This window comes from Buteo buteo, chromosome 9 (assembly GCF_964188355.1).
Source record: "Buteo buteo chromosome 9, bButBut1.hap1.1, whole genome shotgun sequence".
Lineage (NCBI taxonomy): Eukaryota > Metazoa > Chordata > Aves > Accipitriformes > Accipitridae > Buteo > Buteo buteo.
In genome coordinates this window covers 14,311,275-14,332,754 of record NC_134179.1, presented here as the reverse complement: position 1 = coordinate 14,332,754, position 21,480 = coordinate 14,311,275, and the positions used below count along the sequence as shown (strand labels likewise).

Here is a 21,480-nt window from a genome sequence, read left to right as displayed (position 1 = left end):
CGTTCCAAAAAATATATTTGAGCTCTGCCTCTTTTTAGCCTTCTTTTTTTTTAAGCAGAAAAAACAGCATCCCAGTGTGAATAACATTTCCCAATAAGGATCTAAGTAACAAGCAAAGCGCAATTAGGAAAGACATGCTATCAGGACATTTTACATTCTTGATAAAGTGACATATAAACTTTATGCAAAGTTCATTTCATCAGTGCCATAGCATGAACCGCTGCATCATTTACTTATCTTCAGCTGCTGCAAATCCTCAGAGCCGGAGGATGGAACTAGAACAGCATTAACTCCAGTGTTTCTGTGTCAGGCGTTGTCTTAGGAAGCTGCCTTTCTGCAGGTACTCTTTCCAAGATGTCTTTATTTGATGTTAAACAATTAAGAACGGAAAGTCAAGGAGTCATGCAAACAAGCAGCAGTAATTCAGTGGCAGCAGATGTGTATCTTTCTTCAATTATCAGACACATACATAGCAAGAAAGATTATTCAGAGTCACAGCTATGCCTTTTGCATAGCTTTAGAAACCTTCAGCTTTCCCGTTTCGTACTTCTTGGGCTTTGACAGTTAACAACAATCTCTCTTTCTCCAAGAAAATATATTTGGTGATTCAGAGGTGCACAACTTGACTGAAATATTCCAGGTTAGGGAATTAAAATAAAATAGCATGTGTTTCAAATGTGACAAGGTTGTCAGGATTTTCCTCCCAGATTTATGGAAACAGATGAAACGTTACATAAATTCCTCACTGATAATTGAGGTTAAAGTCTACTGCAGGTCATCAATTTAGAACGTTTTATTATTCTGACCTAAAAGATTTACTTATCTACTTACAAGCAGTCTCTTCCATAACTTACAGTTGTTGGGAGAAAAGAATAAATTAGAGCTTATTTTTTAAAAATAAGATTCATAAAATTGAAGAAATGCAAATTTGGAAAGGACTTGCAAGGTCATCAATGAAGTGTAATGGAGAAGAAATACTTCAGTAAAATGAATACGTATGCTGTTGTAAATACTGTTTCTACTTCTCAGTGCTTCACTCCAATTTTAGATACCCACACTATCCCTGCTTCACTGTAAAAAAGCAAATATTGAGGGCACTGTCTGATTTAGTTACTGGAAAATTGCATTAGGCACAGATCCCAAAATAATAACTATTCTGCTCCTTGGCTTCTAAACAAAACATACACACTTGTGAATGCTCTCTACACCATGCCTGCTAGCCTGCAGTTTATTATAAGGCACAGCAAAAAGACTACGTTGATAGTACTGCAGAAAACATATCTTGATCTTTCACTTTAAGTCACCTCTTTCATCACTGAAATAGTGTCAGTAAATAGTCATACAGCTACAGAAGTAAAAATGGTTCAGCCTTTAAATATATTAAGAAAAACACAAAAATATTTGGAATTAGATTGTAATACTTTGTAGGGAAAGATCACACTAGCAGGAGGTCGCATGATTTGTTTATATACATCTTCCTACCTAGCTGGTGCTTTAACTGCGTAACGTGCTAAAAAAGGTTAATGGACAGTTAGTGGTCGTGCCTGCTGCATAATTCAGACAACAGGATGACATGAGGTTTTTCATTAATAGAAACATGGGGGCCAGCTTTCTAGGATTAGACAAATTGGATTTTATTTCTCAAACATGAAGTGCACTGTCAAACATAATTTCTTCTTCCAAGAAACATGTCATAGATAAAGGAACAGACTTGTAAATAGATTATAAACTGTACTTAAACTGGTTATAGGTTAATGCATGATCCTAACCAAAGACATGTAGTGGTGCGGGCTGTATATGATTGCACAGAGCTCCTGTTTTAGAGTGATTTCACATGCTATTTTCAAAAAGCAAGACCAACTACAAAGAAACTTTCTAAAAGAAACAGAGAAATGTACTAAAAATGCAACCAGACTAAGTATAAATACTTCACTGGGTTGGGTGTAGGTAAATAGACTGACATTGACAGAAATCCATAATTAAAGGTGCTTCACGTGGCACTTCGAAACACTTCAAAGTAGAAACTGTTTTGATTCTAGCTATGAGTAAGTAAATATAGTTGTAGAAAGAACAGAGAAACAAATATATCAACGCAACAAAATTGCACCGGCATTATTAATTGCTGCTTAGTGGACTTTTTCCCGGCTTAGCTGTTTCCCAATAAAAACTAAATAACTGCTAAGATTGCACAAGGTGTGCTTTGCCTCCACATCTTCACCAGGCTTTGCCAGATGCTATTCGGAGAAGCCATCTCTCCCACTTCCCATCCTCGGCTCCCTGCCCAGCCCGGCGGGCTCCCTAGTGCTCCGTGCCAACACGCCTGCTCCCGTGGCTGCACAGCAAAAGCAGCCGGGGAAATGATCCCACAGCGGTGACCCTAAGGGGGAAAAGGCACATCTGGTTTTCAGCTCTGAGAGTTCCCTAGCGAAGGGTGTCCCTTGGTGTGCAAATGCTTCCGATACCACAAGCGAGTCCTGGCACAAGGCGGAGAACACGTGGCCAGGACGAGCGGGCTACGGTAGTGCTTTCAGCGCTGTGGGGCTGGTGCCAGCTTACAGTGTCCTGAATGTGAGTTTAGACCTCTGCCCTTCTTCATGGGTCTCCACGGCTAGCTGGTACTTGCAGGGACTGTAAAGCATTTCAAGAGAGGAAAAGTAATGTCCACCTAAAGGTTCATCCTAACAGTACAACCAGTCTTTCTGTTTTAAAGGAAATATGGGCTCCACCTTCCCCAATACAGCACTCGGAGCTCACTCTTGGGCCTCCCCGACACGCAATGTTTGCATCAGGCCCTGCTACCGCTGTTGTCACGTTTCACCTCCCCTGGCTGCGTTGGTCTTTGGTTGCCTCTCCAAGATAATTGCAGGCTGATGCAATTCATTCCTACCAGACGAGGCCTGTGGTCACCACCCATCTCTTCTGTTCAGGAGAAAAAGTCACTTGTAACAGAAGACAGGCACTTCAAAAAAATAAACAAAAACATTTCCCACATTTCTAAAGGAGTATATTTTAGACAGTACAGTTCATGCTTTGTAACAGGACTCCTACCAAATTTATATATTTAAAAAAAAAAAAAAAAAACACAGAAAAAGATTTTTTTAATTTGAAAAAAACCTCTGCTTTAATATAAAACTCCCTCTAGTCTAGCAAAAAGATGATTTCCACTGGTATCAACTATTTCAAAGGAGCAAATAAACAGAAATATTTGCAACAGATTTAAATTAATGAGTGTAAATAGCTATCACTTCTAAAATACAGACTTTTTCCTCCAAGTCTCCCTTGTGGTGATGTTTGCTAAAAAAGCTCACCAGAATGTTTTTGTTCACTTCATTCACTCCAGTCTCATGCTTAAGAAACAGAATTCATTCGTTTGTTAAAATGCAACTTTTAATTAAGCTCCTAATGTATATATACAAAGAAATCAGAACAGACACATCAAATTATGCTGAAAACCAAACGAAAACAGCTGAATTAACAAGACTGGCTCAGCTGTGTGTGCCCAGCCTAAGTTCTGCCCTCCCATCCAAGGGTTTGCAAAAGAATTTAAACCCAGAGTCAGCTGCTGCCCACATCACTCCTCTCTGCATTTCAAGAAAGCTTTTCAAACACAATAAGCCATCGCATTTCTTTCACAGCCATAGTTTCAAATATTAGCTCTTTTGTTCTTACTTTGTATATTATTTTCTCTTAGACACATACAACATGACAAGTCAGCCCATTTTTTTGCAACATGACGACCCTTCTTTTTGTTATACCTGCTAACCAGCAGCAAGAGCAACTTGGGAGAGAGTGATCCTGGATGTGCAGAGCCTACTCAAGTTGGCTTTTCAAGCCAAGAATTTATTATTTAAAGCAAAATTAAAAGCAAGCCAATCAACTCCCTCTGGGTGACGAGAATTTTAAAAAACCCTGCCACACATCTCAAAAATAAATAACACTGAAATACAGCTTCCCCCCCCGCCCCATCTTTCCTTTGGTGATTGCCTGTTCATTTCCTGGAGATATTTCTAAGTCCTCTACTTCCTAAAACCAGACAAAATCAATCCCCCCACCAAATGCAATCATACACTGATGTGAGAGCAAAGAACCAAAGGCAGCAAAGGAAGCCTTATGCTTGTTGCCTATGCTCACAGTCCCAGAAAGAAAAGCATTTCCTTCTTTATTTCATTTGGGGGTGGGCTCACTCTGCCATCAAGGAAACTAGAAAACACGTGACATACCGATAAGCATCCTATAAATAGATTTTGGATTTACCCAAGAGCTCTGATTTGTGGCAATTTATATAAATAAGCTCTAGCTTTAAGGCCTGTGACAAACAACACTCTAAGCCTACTTGGTTGTAGAAACAGCTGCCTCTGTGGCACAAGTGAACATGAAATCCACTCCCGTGCTCCCGCTGTCCAAAACTGGGCACATGAATTTCAATGAGAGCTTTGGCCATGTGCCCTTTGCTTTTTTTGTGCATGCTACTAAAACCACAGAACCTATATTAACACATATACCGTGGTCCTTGACCCTTGGTGTTGCAATTCTCAAGCATAATCGCATAAAGGCACAGAAAAACATAAATTTCTTAGCTTTCCTATTTCCAGCCCCCTTATTTTCAGTAGGTAGAACAAGCATACAAAAGTCACCTGGCCAGCTGCAACTATGTATTATGCAATTCAATTCTGTTCTCCCAGGAGCAATCAACAATGTGCACCCAAGGGGAGAAAGAAAAATATCCATCTGCATCTACAGCAGAGTCCACTATTTTTATGCAAATAATAGCATTCTCTCCTCATCTTTTTCCCTGGTTTATAAGCAGGTTAGAATTCTAAGTCTCTCTCATATTTAACTGCAACTGAAATAACTTTGTATCAAACAGTTTTATATCACATTTGACATTAGCTCCAAAAGTGAAGGAAAATGCAATTTTTTCTTATACTCTAAATAATCCCGTAAATAGTTTTGAATTTATCATCAGGATATAAACTGCATGACTAACAGGCGCAGTTACTACTCATGGGAAAACTTCTGACAACACTTCTACATTCTCATCACTCATCTTAATTCTTTGCTACTTAATATAGAAATCTCCTTAAACAACGCTTTGTCTCCCAGTTCTCCAGTTCTGGGATCACACCTTTCCTGGATGTGCAAAACAAATACTTGGTTATTACAGGTTTTCTTCCAGCAAGACTTCTGAAGCATATGTTAAGCGCTTTGATGAATCAGGCTCTGTAAGCAGACAGGATAGCAATACATTTCCTTTAAATGGGATGCGCGTGTTTCAGCCATCTAAACCCAGCTCAGACAATTCTGTGTCTATGCTTGTCAGTTCTCACTACGAAGCGAGTTCACAGTGGATGCTGTATGTAAGAGGAATCTTAAATAAGGGTGAACAAACTGATACAGGAATGCTAGAGAGGTGCTCATGTTAGTGCTCCCTGACTCTTGTGGAGTTGCACAAACTCTTCAGTTTGCTTTCTCAGTGCTGGAACAAAGGTAATTATTCAGATTATCTGTTCAGTTATTCCAAATATTCAAACAGTTTACAAATACAAAATTTCCTAAAGCCAGAGTTGAGGCATCCACAGTGCCAGCAGCAGGCACCTGATCTGGGGGCAGGGGAGAGGGAAGCTCACAAACCCATCTCCTACAAGCATAAGATCTCTTTTTGGTCCACACACAGAGACAGAGGCCTCTGGAGAACAGCTCGTGGCTCCTCCATCAGGGTGGCACAGCCCGCAACATGAGCACCACCACCTCCACCACACCTCTTCTCCGGGCAGTGCTACCAGCTGTGGGAGTCTCTTTTATAAATGGCCATTTTCCATATTGCCAAGAATAGCATCATTGTAAAGAGCATAAAACTGTCTGAGGGTAATTGGGTTTTGCAAGATGGCAGGAAGCTAACAGAGATTGTATAACATTTGTTTACAGCTTGGTAAGTTTTACCTTGGCATTTGTAATTTGCCCAAAGAAGTTTTCAATTAAAGTAGAAAACACGGCAACACCCTTTCAAATACATGGGCATTTAAATGCTCTTAATCAAGCTAGTATCTGATACCTAAAAAAAACCCCCCAGTAACGCGTTTTGTTTAATTACATAATTTCCAAGTGTCATATGCAAAAAATTAAATTTGCAGTATCAAGTGATTATGCTTCAAGAGCACAAATCACTTTAAATATAAACCAAAAGGAAAAGCCAGGCATCATCAAAATATGACCAGACCTGAGCACAGCTTTCAAATTCTCCTTTTTTATTATGTAAGTTACAGTTAAATAAGCACACTTCTCCTCCCACCATTTGCAAGTCTCCTGACTCTAGCAGGAAGAAAAAAAAAAGTGTAAAAAAAATGAGTTCCCTCAACTGAAATACTGCCACGATATGCTAGATCATATTCAGTGTTGCCTACAACAATTTACAGCAGCAATAGTTCCTTTGAAACTTGTGGAAGTGTCACCACTTTGACTGCAGTGGGAAACAGGATGCAACAATTAACGTGTCAATTACGATGACTTGCAACCAAAGGAAAAAATGTCACCCCTTTAATAAAATGAATGGTCACCATCTGCAAGGGCTTGATGTTCTCATAGGGCCCAGGAGGAGTGAAAAACTTATTTTAACTTAAACTACTCTAGTGCATACTAGCATAACTCTAATACTGCCACTTCTAAAGTAAAGATGTTTGGTTCATACTGCTGAAAAGCAAAATCCAGGCGTAGACCATGAGAACAAAAGCTGACCTGTAGCCACTGACCAAAGCAGGAGTGAATTTCTACACCATCAACAGCCTCAGCTCCCAAAGCACCCCAGTGCCTAGGGTCACCACAGCAGAACACTCTGAAGGACAATACAAAAGCAACTCCAAAATCAATTCTCCTCTTCTTTCAGCTAAATCAAACCTCTGCAGCAGTTCTGAAAATGTTGTTCCTGCCCTGACTTGTAAAACATACCCCCTGAGACATAAACTACCTCCTCTCCTCCCCTTCCTCCTGCCACACACCCTTCGACAACTTGCACATTTACCCTGGTAGCAGCAGTCCATGCCTGTGAAGAAAGACTTCACCACCGTTAAAAACAAATAGATATAAATATTTCTGGAGAAAATGATGATATTCTCTCCTACAAAGCCAGAGCGTTGTCTGAGGTGCACGTAAACACAAAGAAAGAAAGGAGGAAAGATTGCCAGGCTGCAGCTTGGAGCTTACTTCTGGGCATAGGAGCAGCAGCCTGGGCAGACCCCTGGAGCCTGTTTTGGGAGGAGGGGCAGAAAGGCATCTTTGTCCTTATCAAGGGAAAACACAGCAAATTGGACTAACTAGGTTAAGCTGAAATTAGCTTTCCTTCTCAAATTGCCAGATGACCATTTTGCGGTTTAGAGGTTTTTTTACCAAAAATATACTGCAGAGAACTAGTCCGTGTTGGTTTTGTTCTTTAACATGATAAAGGGAGCCTGGGTCTCAGCAAAAGCCAAAGCAGAACTCCCACTGCCCTTGGGAGGGCTGGGATCTGCTGTCACAGCTCTATCAGCAATCCCAAATCACACTAGTTTCTTCTCTTTGTCTCAACACGCAGGTAACCATTCAAGGAGTCTGCTTTAGTTTACCTGAATTTGGTTTTGTTGTTCTCTTTAAACATTTTAACGACATGCAAATTGCTACCGTTATTTCTGAGATGAATGTGATTGCCTTTTCCCTTTATATTGTGACCCTACCTAGCAGGGCTGTTCTGCTTCTGCCACTTCATTAGCAAACATCATTTTGAAGTCATTTATGCTAAACATTCACAACTACAGCATACAGTTTCTCATATAGATTTTTTTTTTCTGTGTTTCATTAATCTTGGAGGAAGGAGGTTAACTCAGAGCAGCAACAACAAAAAAATATTTGTCTAAATTCGGTTATGGCATTATCAATATTGGATGTGTTTCAAAACAGAAAAATGGCGCTTGGGATGCATTGCAAGTCACACCCACAGTCAGTGCAACTCCCCTGAATACCAGAACCTTTCATCACGAAATTTCTTTCACGAAAATCACTGAGCTGGTAATGCTTTTTTTCTGTATTTGGACACAGCAGAAAGGTCTTGTTTCCTCTGACCTATTTTTAAAAAAATCCAATTATTTACCAGTTGCGATAAACTGTAACATTTGACTTTGTCCTAGGCCCAGGACTGGATATAACTTTCCTGCAAGAAAAGAAAAAATTCAGACCTAAAGCTCCTACATATGGCCAAACCTTGCCAGATTATGACTTACTGGAGAGGACCTAAACCCAGCAGCTCACCTTGCTGTCTGCACATCAAATCTGCTTTTCAGCACAGGTACTGACTACTGCAGATATGGCAGAATTCAAACAACCCAGATTATGATGTTTGTATTTGCAAGTTATACTGATACTTGTCTTAGGATTCCTCCTGGAAAGAACAAGGAAAAAACCATGTTCTTTTAACAGGTTTTATGGTGATTAACCATTGTTGGAGGTCTAGTATCTGGAAACCAGTCTCCCTTGATGGGAATGAACCCAGAGGCAGTGCACAACAGGGTGGAAAAATATCAGCTACCATCTAGGCCTGTTCCTAAATTGCACATTTGCAAGTCCATTCTAATTCCAAAAAACAACAAAGAAGCTGGACACTGAAAAATACCACAGCCAAGAACTCCCAGCCAAGGGTATTTCTTCTCCAAAGTAAGGTAATTGGGTTTCTATCCAAATTCCCCAAGTTAAACAACGTAATTCAGAAGCTTACAAACCTAAACCACACGGAATCCACCTTTAAAAGTGCAAACCTGCATTTTAATAGATCGCTGTAATTTACAATTACACACCTGGGGTTTTTTCTGCTTAGTTTGGTGATTCAGTCAAGATCATTCTACTAACTAAAAACAGAGCTACGCTGAACCTTAGTGTAAGATCAGCATTAAATCTGCCCTTTCTGCATACTCTCTTTCCAGGACACGCCACGATCCCAAAGCACAGGTACATCGTCAGTATTTCAGCAAGATCCTTGAAATTTTAGGCTGGTTAATAATTCAATCTACACTTCAGGGGTATGAACTCAAGTTCATACTCAAGAGCAACTAAGTTCTGGAAACGTGTAATTCATCTACTTTCTTACACATCCCATATGACAATTTCTCTACAACAGGAATGACACATAGGTCCATGGACGGGATTTCTCAGCAGATCGATCTTCTAAAGAGGAACTAGGACATGATTTTTATCATCGAAAGACAAAATATGAAGGACATTGGACACTTACAGTGCTAATAACCATACAAAAGGCCACCCACATGCAGAAAGCAGTCCCTAATTCTGTCTATATGCACCACTAATGCAGATCAGCCATATCCAGGATGGGCTATGGGAATTTTACCTATTCAACTGCATAGTGATAGAAATGCTTCTGCTTGGAAAGGATGTATCCACAATGCACTTGACAGCCAGAAAAACCTTGCTAGATCAGGTATAGCTGTGTATCAATCTTAACACACAGCAGTTTTTACCCGGAATACACTGCACTTTAATCCAGTGAATCACCATGGGTTGAAAAATGCATTAAGCAAACCTTTGGCCCCCAGAAAATGTTCTTTTAGCACTGACATATAGATAACCATTTTGCTCCCACATGCACATGCTTGTGTATCAGCAAGTGTCGCCATGTCATCCATTTTGCAGGAACATCCCTACAGATGGCTCATTAACAGCCCAGGAGTGGAACAGAGTGTCTGAACTCCCCAGTGGCAACAGCTGATAATTTTGTTTATTTAACTAGGATTAGTCTGGGAGGTGATGGAGCTGAGAAAGGCAGAGACAGGGAACTCACACTCAATATAGCTAAAAGGTGTTTGTTAGCACCACACAAATACTACCCAGGATTTATTTAAAAATGAAGTATTCGTATGCCTTACTTGGTAGCATAATCCTATTTATAATGAAATTTGGTTTGTGTTCAGAAATACCCTACTGTATCAAAAAAAACCCTATCAGATATTCAGATGCACTTGCCTCTACCTTCTTCTATATCCACAGCAGACTACAGCAAAAGCAAACAGTTTCATTCCTAATTGACCCTTTGGAAAATGGTAACATGGATTTAACGTGAATATACTGATACTATTACATTGGAAATAACCATAGTTTCCTGCTGCTTTATAGTTCACATGGACCCTTGGCTATTTCCATTTGCTCCCATTAGCTACCTTATCTGTGGCTGACTCTTTTGAGTCCCACTTACACATTTCTAATAAAATGTTTCCCTGCTATACTGGTACAGGTCTCTTTGCAGGACACCTGTCAGTACAAGGCACAGCAGTACATCTGCCATGGGTATCATGTCACTGGTGCGGCTGGAGTGTCCGACCAGCACAGACATGCCTTGGGACACAAACAAACAGACCGAAAAGCCACCGTGATGAAACGAGGATTATTTATGGCAGGGGCTGTAATTATTTTCCAATCAAAGTCTTAGCTCAGAGAGCCAAGTTTCTTCCCATTGCTTTTTCTTAGACGTCTGTACTGAAGAGTATACAAGTAGGGATTAAAAAACGTTAGGCAAACATGCAGTTCTACAGCCAAATGTGCTTAGCTGCGAGACCGGAAAAGTGCTAATGTAATAGAGAAGATAACAAACTTTGAAGCTGGAAGCTGTTCTAATGGAGTTTAAGCAAGCTTAAATAACTTCAGTATTAAAGAAGACTTTTTTTTTTTTTTTTTTTTTTTTACAAATCCTCTATATCTCAGAAACAAATCTCTTGAGTTACAAGCGCTGACCAAAGACAGTTTATACTTACTTAAACTCAATCACAAATTGCTCGGTTCCTGCCATTTGCCTGAGGGTTTCCAGGCAGGGTTTGACATCTACCACAGCACACAGGCGGTTCCATCCAGCACGGATAAGGACTTACCAATGCCAATCACCCTCCACTCCTCCTCGGCCATTCTGCACCCTGCTGCCAGTAAAACACTTTTCCCTGCAGAGCTGAGTAAGGGGGCACTTTCACTTGGCGGCAAAGAAACTGGCATCTCTGTCAGCCACGGTTACTCGGGTTCTACACCTAATCCTTTCGCTTCCCAGTGATCTCTTTTGTAAGCCTAAATGGTTTTGCTCAGTTCCATAGGGAGATACTGAATGAGCCATTTATATGCCAATGATAACAAATATCTCAAATCTTTGCAACTAATTAAAACATAGCAGTTATCTCCAACCAGTTACTTTCAAGATAAGGGATGCCATGGAAAGTCACCAAGCTGGATTCCAATAAAACTGGGAAATTTAAATAATTTATTCTAAACAATTGCAGAAAAATGTTTCTGCTTTGGCATTTTCACTTGAGCGTGTTGATTCCACATTTGAGGCTTGAGGGTATTGCACTGCCATCAGATCTCTCTCTGGATGCGCAACTCCACAGTACCACTAAAATATATACTTTAATATTTATGAAATATTTCTAGATGGAGATTACCGCTCAGAAGGAAAAGCTAGTATGATTCAGTTATTTAGTACCTTTACATTTTCCAATGAAAAATTCTGAAATTCTTTCCAAACTGAGCATTCATGATAGAGGCTGAATGCAGCATTTCTTATCTTCATGGAAAGCAACATTTTACTTATTAGTTCTTCTATTAGTATCGCACTTAGAAGCCCTACTCATGAAACAGGACTTTGCTCTTTTAGATACTGTACCAACACTGGGAAAAAGGGCTGTACTTTCCCCAATTTTTATATCTTAGTGCAAGCCAAAAGGTATCATGTGGATATGAACACACAGGGGGTACAAGATAACAGATAATATAGGACATTGACAGGCAATATTAACACCTTAGCATCACAAAAAACCACCTCTGGAATAACTTTATATTGTCTGAGGAATTTTTAAATTTTGTGCCAGCCACTGTAAAAATACCATTTATCAGATTCAAGTGAGCTTTACCCTGATTGACAGTGGGTGTGGGTTTGTGATAGCTGCGGCTGGACATGCTGTCCCAGCTACATTCTCATCTCATTAGCGTTATTAGTTGTGAAGGCAGGAATAAGACATCCATGTCCCACAATACTGATCAGCAACACAAATGTTGTCAAAAGGCTGCCAACACTGGATACGGCCTCGTCACCGAGGTAAGCCGGTGACAGCATACCACCATCACGCCCAAGCGATGCAACCGTGAGGCTCGCCAGAAGTGGTACCTCCCAGCCGAGATATGCCACTTTGCAACCCACCTCTCCTCCTGTGAGTGCTAACCCGTGGCAGGGAAAGGCAAGAAGAGGGATTTAAACCTCCAAGCTGAAACAGCATGGAGGTGATTACAGTCAACTACACTATCACAGGAAATATTACCATAGCACTGAACTTCACATCTGCATGAGGCACATGCTTAATTAAGTGATGAGTCCACGCCCTCCAGTGTGCTACTTTAATCCCCTACCACTGCAGTCTGAAAGGTCACGGGAGTGGCGTATGTATGGATTTAAAATAGTTTGGGAGTATTGTGAGAGCACACAAAGCTGTCTCTGTCAATCTCTCTTCAAAATCACACAAAAAGTCATACTAAAGAGGAAAAAGAAAAGGAGGAAAAAAAAAAAAAAGATGTATACAGGTTTATTCAAAAGCATCTTCAGCAGTAGCATTTAAAGCACAGCTTTACTGATGATACCCTCTGGTGTTCTCAGCAACTCAAATATCACATTTAATTGAGCAGTGTCTACCTTTTGAAATTTAAATGTCAAGTTTTAAAATCAAATTTATAAAATGCCTTTGTGCTTCTTAAAATACAGAATTTCTTGTTACATACTTTGTACTGCGTACTTTTACATCAAAGTATACAAACAGAAAGAAGATGTATGTTTTAAAAATATAACAAAGAAAAACATAAAACCAAGCAGCACAGAAAGCTAACTGAAACCGTCAGCAAGCAGAAAAAAAATAATTAAATCTTTTTGGCAACGATTCATAGAGAAAGCCTTGGACAAAACCCTGTGCTTTCTACCATACCCTGAATGTTAGTAAATAGTGAATCTGATGAACTACCCAGAGAGAGCTAAGTTATACAGCATATGACAAGCTTATGAAAAGGTCCCAGTTCCCTGAGGACTAGAGGGTTGTAAATAAAATCACCTTCACCAATTTGGGCCATTCTGGTGGTGCACTGGGATGCCGATTGTCTCGGCCGTGGCTTCAGCCTTAGGCATGAGCAGCCAAGTGAACCGCACCCCACAGCAGGCAAGGAATCTCTGCAGGCTTCAGAGCGCAGGTGCAAAAACGCTTCTGCTCATCCGCTCCGCTAAGCAAGCCACCCTGTTTGAGACATGACTTGTGACCCGACGAAGCAGAAAGAAAATGGCTACTTAATGCTCCAGGCTTCGTCTGCATTTTCAGAAAGTTTTGCTTTGCTTCCAGAAAAGCACGAATAAAGTTTCTGATGGTGACATTTCTGCAGGTGATAGAGAAGTGAAGACCTGTTCTCCGCGCTCCCTGGATAGCAGCATCGACAACTTTATCTTTGGAGATGAGACCCTCCCCCAAAGAAGTTAACTTTCAACAGATTTAAAAGAAAACAAAAAAACCCCACAAACTCAAAAGCATCCTAGCCATACAGAAACTTGCCTTCATTCCTGAATAAGCAGCAGGACTTCACTGCAGGCAGTGGGGACACCTTTTCTGAAAAAAGACTGCACAGGTGGGGAAAATTTAGAAGAGCGAAAGACGCCAAGGGCCATTAGGAGCCTGTTCAGCCTGCTGAAGAGAGGCGATGCCAAGCTGCAGGGAAGTGGGCAGAAAAGGGCAGAGCAAGGCTCATGCCCCCCTGCCAGGGAGGGTCCGAGGGAAAACTCCCTCGGTCTCACAGTGACCACAGCTCCTACGCTCTCTGCAGCATTTCAGCTACTTGTATTTCCCCATCTTTACAACTGCAACCATGTGAACACTGGTCAAATATCATCCAAAGAAATTAATCTTAGCCTTCCTTAATAAATTAAACTCAACCTAGGGAAAATGTTTATGTAATTTAATCATCATTATGAAAAAAAGCAGTCATGTAGAAGAACAAACAAATTGGGTGGGATGTTCGAGGATGTCACTGTTATCCCTATGGTGAGTGGGAAGAAGGTGAGCTGCATGCATATTCCGTTTTTATTTCTTTTTGGCAGAAATAGAACATTGCTTAGGCATAATTTACAGTACGGTTTCTAATTTAGCACCAAGGTTGTTGAAGGGAAAGCAACGAGCATTTATCAGCAGATAAAAATAACAGCAATAGCAGCAGTTGAGACAGGCAGAGCAACAGAAGTCAGTGCTGCAAAGGGCAGGCTTGTTGCTCTCCTGTGCGCTCCATGTAAGCAACTGACTTTTCCAGGGAGTTTACTGAGTGGACCAAAAAGGGGAAAAAAAGAAAATCTATCTGCCATTTCCCACAAGCAGTCTAATGAGGATGGTTATTAAAATACAACATAATTGTCCCAGCACAGACTTTATCATAAAGAAATTAATAACTGCTCGGCTTTCAAATATTTCAAAAGTGACAGAGGCCTCTTTTGCTTTCCTGATAAAAGAAAAACAAACAGCCTGACCATAAAAATCATGGGCTGCCAGCAAAAATGTAAGTTCACATACCATAAGGAAAGCAAGTGATTGAATTAGGTTTATTTTGACAGGCTCTTGTCATTGGACTCGCAAATTAGAAAGTTAGAGCCTTATTCTGAGGCAAATCAACCAAGCGTTATCTGCGATTTATTTACTTGCGTATGTGTGCTTTGGGTGGGTTCACAAAAAGTTCTTCACCTGCATTTGTAAATTCAGACAGTGAGTTAAAAAACAGAGAAAGAAATAGGAGATTATTAACAACATAACAGAGAGCAGTCTTACTTTCTGCTTCTCTGCATAAATTATACCCAAATGTCAGTAAAACCCTACTGATTCTAAGTCAGCGCAATGGAGTACAGAAGCAGACACAGAAGACAGCAGTCTTGATGGCTCTGACAATTCAAATAGACTTGCACCTCCTCATTTCCCTGAAAAGCATCAGATTTTCAGTTAAATAATTATTTAGACTTTCCTTGTTAGTTTTCCTTTTAGTTTTTGAGCCCGTCTAGTTCATAAAATGTTGACTTTTCTCTACAGATGTGTTAGAAGCCAGCAAACCCTCTGCAGTGAGATAGAAGTGTGTAGTTTTTCAATTACAGCTGAGGTACTCCTGAAATCATCTCAGTCTACCTGAGCATTTCAAGAAAATCCACTGAATACAGAGAGTCTGGTGATGATACAAATAGTAGTTGAGGTCTTGGCAAATTTCTGACATTAAGAAAGCTTAATTATTTTCCTCTGTAGAGTTTCCTTGTTACAGAGAGAAAATCTGGGGCAGTGGAGCTGCGAGTGTTTTTAAAATTGGGGACTACACTCTATAAACATTTTGGCATTAGAGTGATTCCATCATTCATCATTTCATCTCCTACAGGTTCCACAGCATATGTCATTTAAAGAAATTTATTTCCTGCTGAATGATTTATGGTATCTTTGAGAGAAAACAGACTGATCAAATGCATCGAAAGTTTTCAATATGAACATTTGCCATAGGGTTATTTCCTTATTCCTGCCAACTCATCCTGATATTTCTTCTTGCTACTAAAAACACTTACACAGTTGCATTAAGATTTTAGTTTCCATAGAAACTGTTATTGGCTAAAGTAAATACAAGATGGTTAAAAGTGTGACTTCCCTAGTCTTGCGAGCATGCTTGCAGCTGCCAAATTTTCAGCACTTAACCTTTCACCAGTATTTACTGCTGCGTGACATTTTTAGCTATGTCTCCCTTTTAAGAACATGGACACTCTTTTGAGTGGCACTTCCATGCTTCACAGAAGGTATGTGAATATTCAGAGCTATTTCTATGTCTCATTGTACAAAAGTGTATGTTTCTCTTCACTCTTCGTGTTATTTTATTTTGCAGACCTCTTCACTAAACTTTACAAGGGAAAAGATGTCTCTTCATTTGTCTGCACATCAAAACAAAGCTTGAGAGAGTGCTAACAGGTAATTTGCAAATAAAAGAAATAAATAATTGTTCATCGCTACTAATGATTTTCACATTCCTTCAGTATTTCAAAATACAAAAAATGTGAGCCCTGAGCATCCTGACGCTGCACCCTTGCTGACACCAGTGGCAGCTCTCAGTCCCTGAAAGCTATGAGAAAAGGCATGCCATGCTTCAAAAGGGCTGCATTGAATTTATGGGCAGTCATGTGTTCCAAAGGAAAAAATGAACTGCATATTAATCTCCTATTCTCAAAATTTCTCTTGCTCTCTTCCTAAACAATTCTAACGCTTACTAAAAAGGCAAAGTCCTGATAATCATCTCATAATTCCCTCACTTCTGTATAAATTTCATTGTATTTTGAATTCAGGCACTTTCTCCTAATATACACAATTAATAAGTCTTTTCTTGTTCTCTTCAGAACATTACTTTCATTTTTCTTCTCATTTAGAGATCTGCTGCAGTGCTCTGTGCTACCTGAGATTTGCACATACATTGCATTAAGACGGAAAACTGTCTTACCATTCCTGAAAATAGCAGCTGAAGACGGGACTGATCCCTGACAATGTGGAAAAAGGCAGCAATGCTGAAGCTTCTCAGTAATACAGGGGTCACTTGAGTAAACTACTTACTGATTTGGGGTCAGAGGACTATCTGCTCATCCCCCAAGCATCAAGTGTTTTGGTACCTACTAAAGATCTCCCTTCTACATCATCAGAAACCTAAGTTCCTATGAAAGACATACAGGCTTGTTTTCAGATGCCTAAACACTCCGACTGATCTAACCTTTAATCTTTGTGCCCCACTTCCTTTACTGTAAAACCATTCTGACTCTCTGCCCAAGAACCACAGGGTCTACCTAAACCCCTAAATCTACAAATTCCCTTTGGGTGCCATTAGGCACCCAAAATAGGACAAGAGACTTGTGCAAGTCTCCTGAATTTGTCTCATCTTCCCAGCCTTGAGCACCATTTGGAAGAGTTGGTGGACACTGCCATGGATGAAAAAAAGTTTTGTGTTTCCTAGAAAGATAAACACAAAGCCACTCTTACACCCAGAGGAGCTGAGGTGAGGCTCTAGGCTTCTACACCATCCACATGGTAACAGCACTTCTCAGAGGCAGCCGCAAATTCATTACAGCACCCTGAAGTGTGAGAGAGCAAGTAATAATTACCATCATTGGTCTAGTGCTGGGCTACTCTACGTAGTTTCATCCAGGTCTTCTGAGTAACTATTCCTTAGGTCTGCTCAGGAAGGTCTTTCTTTTGCAGATGCAGACGCCTTTCTGAGCTACTCCCATATGCTGGTGTCATGGCCAGGAATAGTGTTGGTGCTCTGCTCTTAAGTCTCCAGGGAACGGGAAGAACAAGAGAGAGGTTTCAAGAGACTCTAGCAATCATCACAAAGCAGAAGCTGGAGAAGTAGAAGTGGTTTTGCACTCCAAGTGCCAAGCAGAGCTGACCACCCGCATAGCTGCAACCTTGTGCTAACATACTAACTTTGAGGAGATCTCAGCTCATTCCTCATGCTACCTTTACGTGTTCTTAAAGTGCAGAATGAAAAAGGTTTTGGGTTTTTTTTTCCTTATGGTAATGACTAGAAGATGCAACAACAAACATACATATTTTGTGATTGTTCTTGCATGTCTGGACTTACAGAAAAATATTGTGAAAAGTGAATGTCAACCAACAAGGCTGAAAGAGAAACTAACTGAGAAATACTTTGTGTTTCTGTCTCTTTTTCAGAAATTAAGAATACTGATGGTTGTGCAGAAGGTACACTGAATGCAGAATGAGAACAGACTCTGTTTCTAGCCACCAAAAAGACCAAGAGCTTAGCATATTAATTAAGCTACCAAAGAAACATCCCCACTGGTGGATATGGCAGCATATGGGGAAGAAGTGTGTATACCAGACAGTGATGGGGAAGAAAGTTTTTTGGTAACTATGTGTTGTGGTTTAACCCCAGCCAGCAGCTAAGTACCACGCAGCTGCTCACTCACTTCCCCCCCATCCAGTGGGATGGGGTAGAAAATTGGGAAAAGAAGCAAAACCTGTGGGTTGAGATAAGAACGGTTTAATAGAACAGAAAAGAAGAAACTAATAATGATAACACTAATAAAATGACAACAGCAATAATAAAAGGATTGGAATGTACAAATGATGCGCAGGGCAATTGCTCACCACCTGCCGACTGACACCCAGGTAGTCCCCGAGCGGCGATTCCCCGCCTCCACTTCCCAGTTCCTAAACTAGATGGGATGTCCCATGGTATGGAATACACTGTTGGCCAGTTTGGGTCAGCTGCCCTGGCTGTGTCCTGTGCCAAATTCTTGTGCCCCTCCAGCTTTCTCGCTGGCTGGGCATGAGAAGCTGAAAAATCCTTGACTTTAGTCTAAACACTACTGAGCAACAACTGAAAACATCAGTGTTATCAACAGTCTTCTCATACTGAACTCAAAACATAGCACTGTACCAGCTACTAGGAAGACAGTTAACTCTATCCCAGCTGAAACCAGGACACTATGGCTGCTTATAGTCCTCTAAAACCATTACTTACTGATGTTGTTCTTTAGCAGCACACCTAACAGGTTCCGGTAGCTTACTATGGGTGTCGTTAGTGACACTGAAATTTAGTTTACTATAAAAATAAAAAATAATTTAATTTTTTTTATTTACTAGAAAAGTCAAGGTTTATTAAAGATGACACTTATTTCTATCAAAAGGTAGCAGATCAGAAAAACACTATATGAGGTTTAAAGATTCCCATTAATTTCTTAAGTTTTTAATGACAACCCACAGATGAAATCCACTGTTGTAATTCTGAAAATAGATTGCAAAATTTTCATAGACTGGTCAAAGTCCCCTAATGCAGTATAAAAATTGTCCAAGACTACTGGCAGAGGGAGGGGCGGCAGGGGAACAAAAAGAAAATCACCTAAATCTCTTTTTTTACAGTGAAAGCTGCATCAATGCCCAACAGCATGCTGTCCTGTCTGCCTGGCAAGGCTACTACAGGAAGCAAGCTCCAAAGTCAGTGATGATCCCACCAAATCATGGGAGATTAACTTCTGGTATAGCTAATAAACCTACGTTAAGTAGTACCACGGCAGTAAGAAGTATTTGTTGCTGAGGCAGCTAAACTCCATTCCATGTCTGCAGCTTATACCACAGGCTGGGGCTCTGCAGGTACCAGTGAACCACACCAGAGCCATTCTGCTGGATACAGCTCAGAGTCATCATCACAACATAATCACAACGTGCATCACACTTCTACCATGCAATGAGCAGATTGTGAATGACTTCTTTGCACACTACAAGAGGGAAGCTTGCTTTCCAACACAGGAACTACCCCTAACCATAGTTCATTATTTTTGCTCACCTGAGAGCAAGTGTTGCTCCCACCTGGAAGTAGAGCTGTGGAAAAGAGCCTCTGAAAAGCTGGGAACTTTGACAAGTATCATGCATACGTGGTGCTGCTCTCTTAAGCCAATATACCATGGTTTTTACTAGAAACCTCCATGCAATCACAAGCTGCTACTGCTTGACTTAGAGCCAAGCCTTCCCGCTGCTATATGAGTTTTAGATCTTCTGTGACATGACACAAACAGGGCTTCTGCAACATTCGCTCACCTGCAGTCAACACCTCTTTGCTCAGCCCCACAACGTGGATCAAAGCAAAACCCACATGACTGGCCCCAAAATGAGCGTTTTATTTCACACCATTTGCAAGATCCTATCAACAGCCAACCCAGGTGCTGTTTTCATTCTGCCCACACACAAATCAATGACAAAAAGCAAACTCATTCACACAGGTGGTGCATTTCACCACCCTAAAAGTCAGGATTTTCTCATACCCTTCATTTAATGCCACTGCTGTCAAATGCGTAACATGTTGTAACGAAAACAGCCTTTATGTAACCTAATAAATAAAAGTCACCGAGGCAATAGCTATGCATAAATTTTAGCTAAAAACATTTTGTTAGAAGAACATGAATGTCCTCTGTAAAGCAGCTAGCATTTTAAAATAATGTTCTAGACATTGTTAATACTTTATTGCTATTCATCATAGAACCATTAATCATGGTGAACTCATTTGGTATTAATGTGGATGTCATAAAGTACTTCTGTTGCATTTCAATTATAACTCAGCCTTTAAAATGCTGCCAACAGTACATGGAAAGCTTTGAAAACCAAATTTGAATAGTCTGTTCAGAGATAAATGCAATCACATTCTGACACAGAGAAGCAATCTTTTCCATTTCTAATGCCTACCCTCAAGGGGCTGAGGAGCCCGTGGGGCTGTGGCCTGACCCAGGGCTGGATGTAAGGAAGAGGGAGCCCGGCGGGAGGCTCCGCGGAAGCCACGGCCATCCAGACCCAGTCATTTTCCTCCCCCCAGATGAGGGTAGGAGAAGCATTCCTTTGGACTGTTTCAATGCCACCGGTTCAACCGCAGCTAAGCAGCAGCAAGGCCAGCCATACTTTCAGGCCCCTAGGGAGATCTCCTTTTTTCCTATCATTGCTGTGATTCCCCGAGGCACTATCTTGCTTCCAGAGCTGAGTGTTTCAGCTTTTCTCTCATGTGTAGTGTCTGTCCAAACAAAAACACCAGAGAGACCATATATCTACAACCTACTGTCTTTAGAGACAGCAAAGGAGTATGCAATATATCAGAGCGGACCTAAGGGAGCTGATATGCTGACCTCTCTGATGACAGTTTAAAAAAAAAACAAACACAAAACTCTTTCTGACCTCAAGAGGCACTGAAAGAGGAAAACAGGCAGCATAAAATGCAACACGGACCTAAACAACTATCAGCTCCTTGCCATCAGGGAAGTCAGGAACTTCTGTAAGTTTACCTTGACAAACCAGGATTTTTGTTCCCTCACTGCCAGCAGAGCTTCCACCAGCATTTTATATACAAAATCAAATGACAACAGCTCAAGAATTGTAACACTTCTCATCAGAAAAGACAAAATACTTATTAGCTATGGGAACTTTTATTATTTCAAATTCTTGCATATAATTCCCATTCTATTTTATCTAGGTCATTAATGTAACATGTAAGCACAGAGCAAAAATTCCTACCTTGGGAGCTCTGGCATGTTTTCCGCATCTGGCATCTTTGACAAGGCTGATATCTAGCAGCTCAGTCTCCTAGAAGGAAAAATTGCAACACAGATAATTATTACATTAGTCAAAAAGGCTTCTTGTGTTAACAATGCCTCACTTCCCACATCAGTCAGGGGTTTGTCTGTTTGCAGCGATGCCTGTCCAAACTGAAAACAGTTTCAAGGAGTGCTCTGTTGCACTTAAGCTGTTTGAATAGTAATACGAAGACCTGAGACACATAAACTTGGTTTCCTTAAAAATCTGCAGTTCTCTTAAGATATACAGAATATATAGAAGCCATGAGTCAAGTTTATTTCCTTGATCATTAACTACCAGCTGCTGTGCTTTTTTT

At 40.5% G+C, this 21,480-nt stretch overlaps 1 protein-coding gene across 4 annotated transcripts in view; it reads right to left on the bottom strand.

The window, feature by feature from the left end:
- The window catches only part of PLCB1 (phospholipase C beta 1), a 412,787-nt gene that overhangs the window by 280,462 nt on the left and 110,845 nt on the right, over nt 1-21,480 (bottom strand). For all 4 annotated transcript variants that reach the window (XR_012651612.1, XM_075035449.1, XM_075035451.1 and 1 more), the window contains exon 3: nt 21,105-21,173. Coding sequence is in view for 3 of the 4 variants with exons in the window: in XM_075035449.1 (XP_074891550.1) it covers nt 21,105-21,173 (69 nt within the window). In the remaining variant the exon portion in view is untranslated. The remainder of the gene's footprint in view (nt 1-21,104; nt 21,174-21,480) is intronic.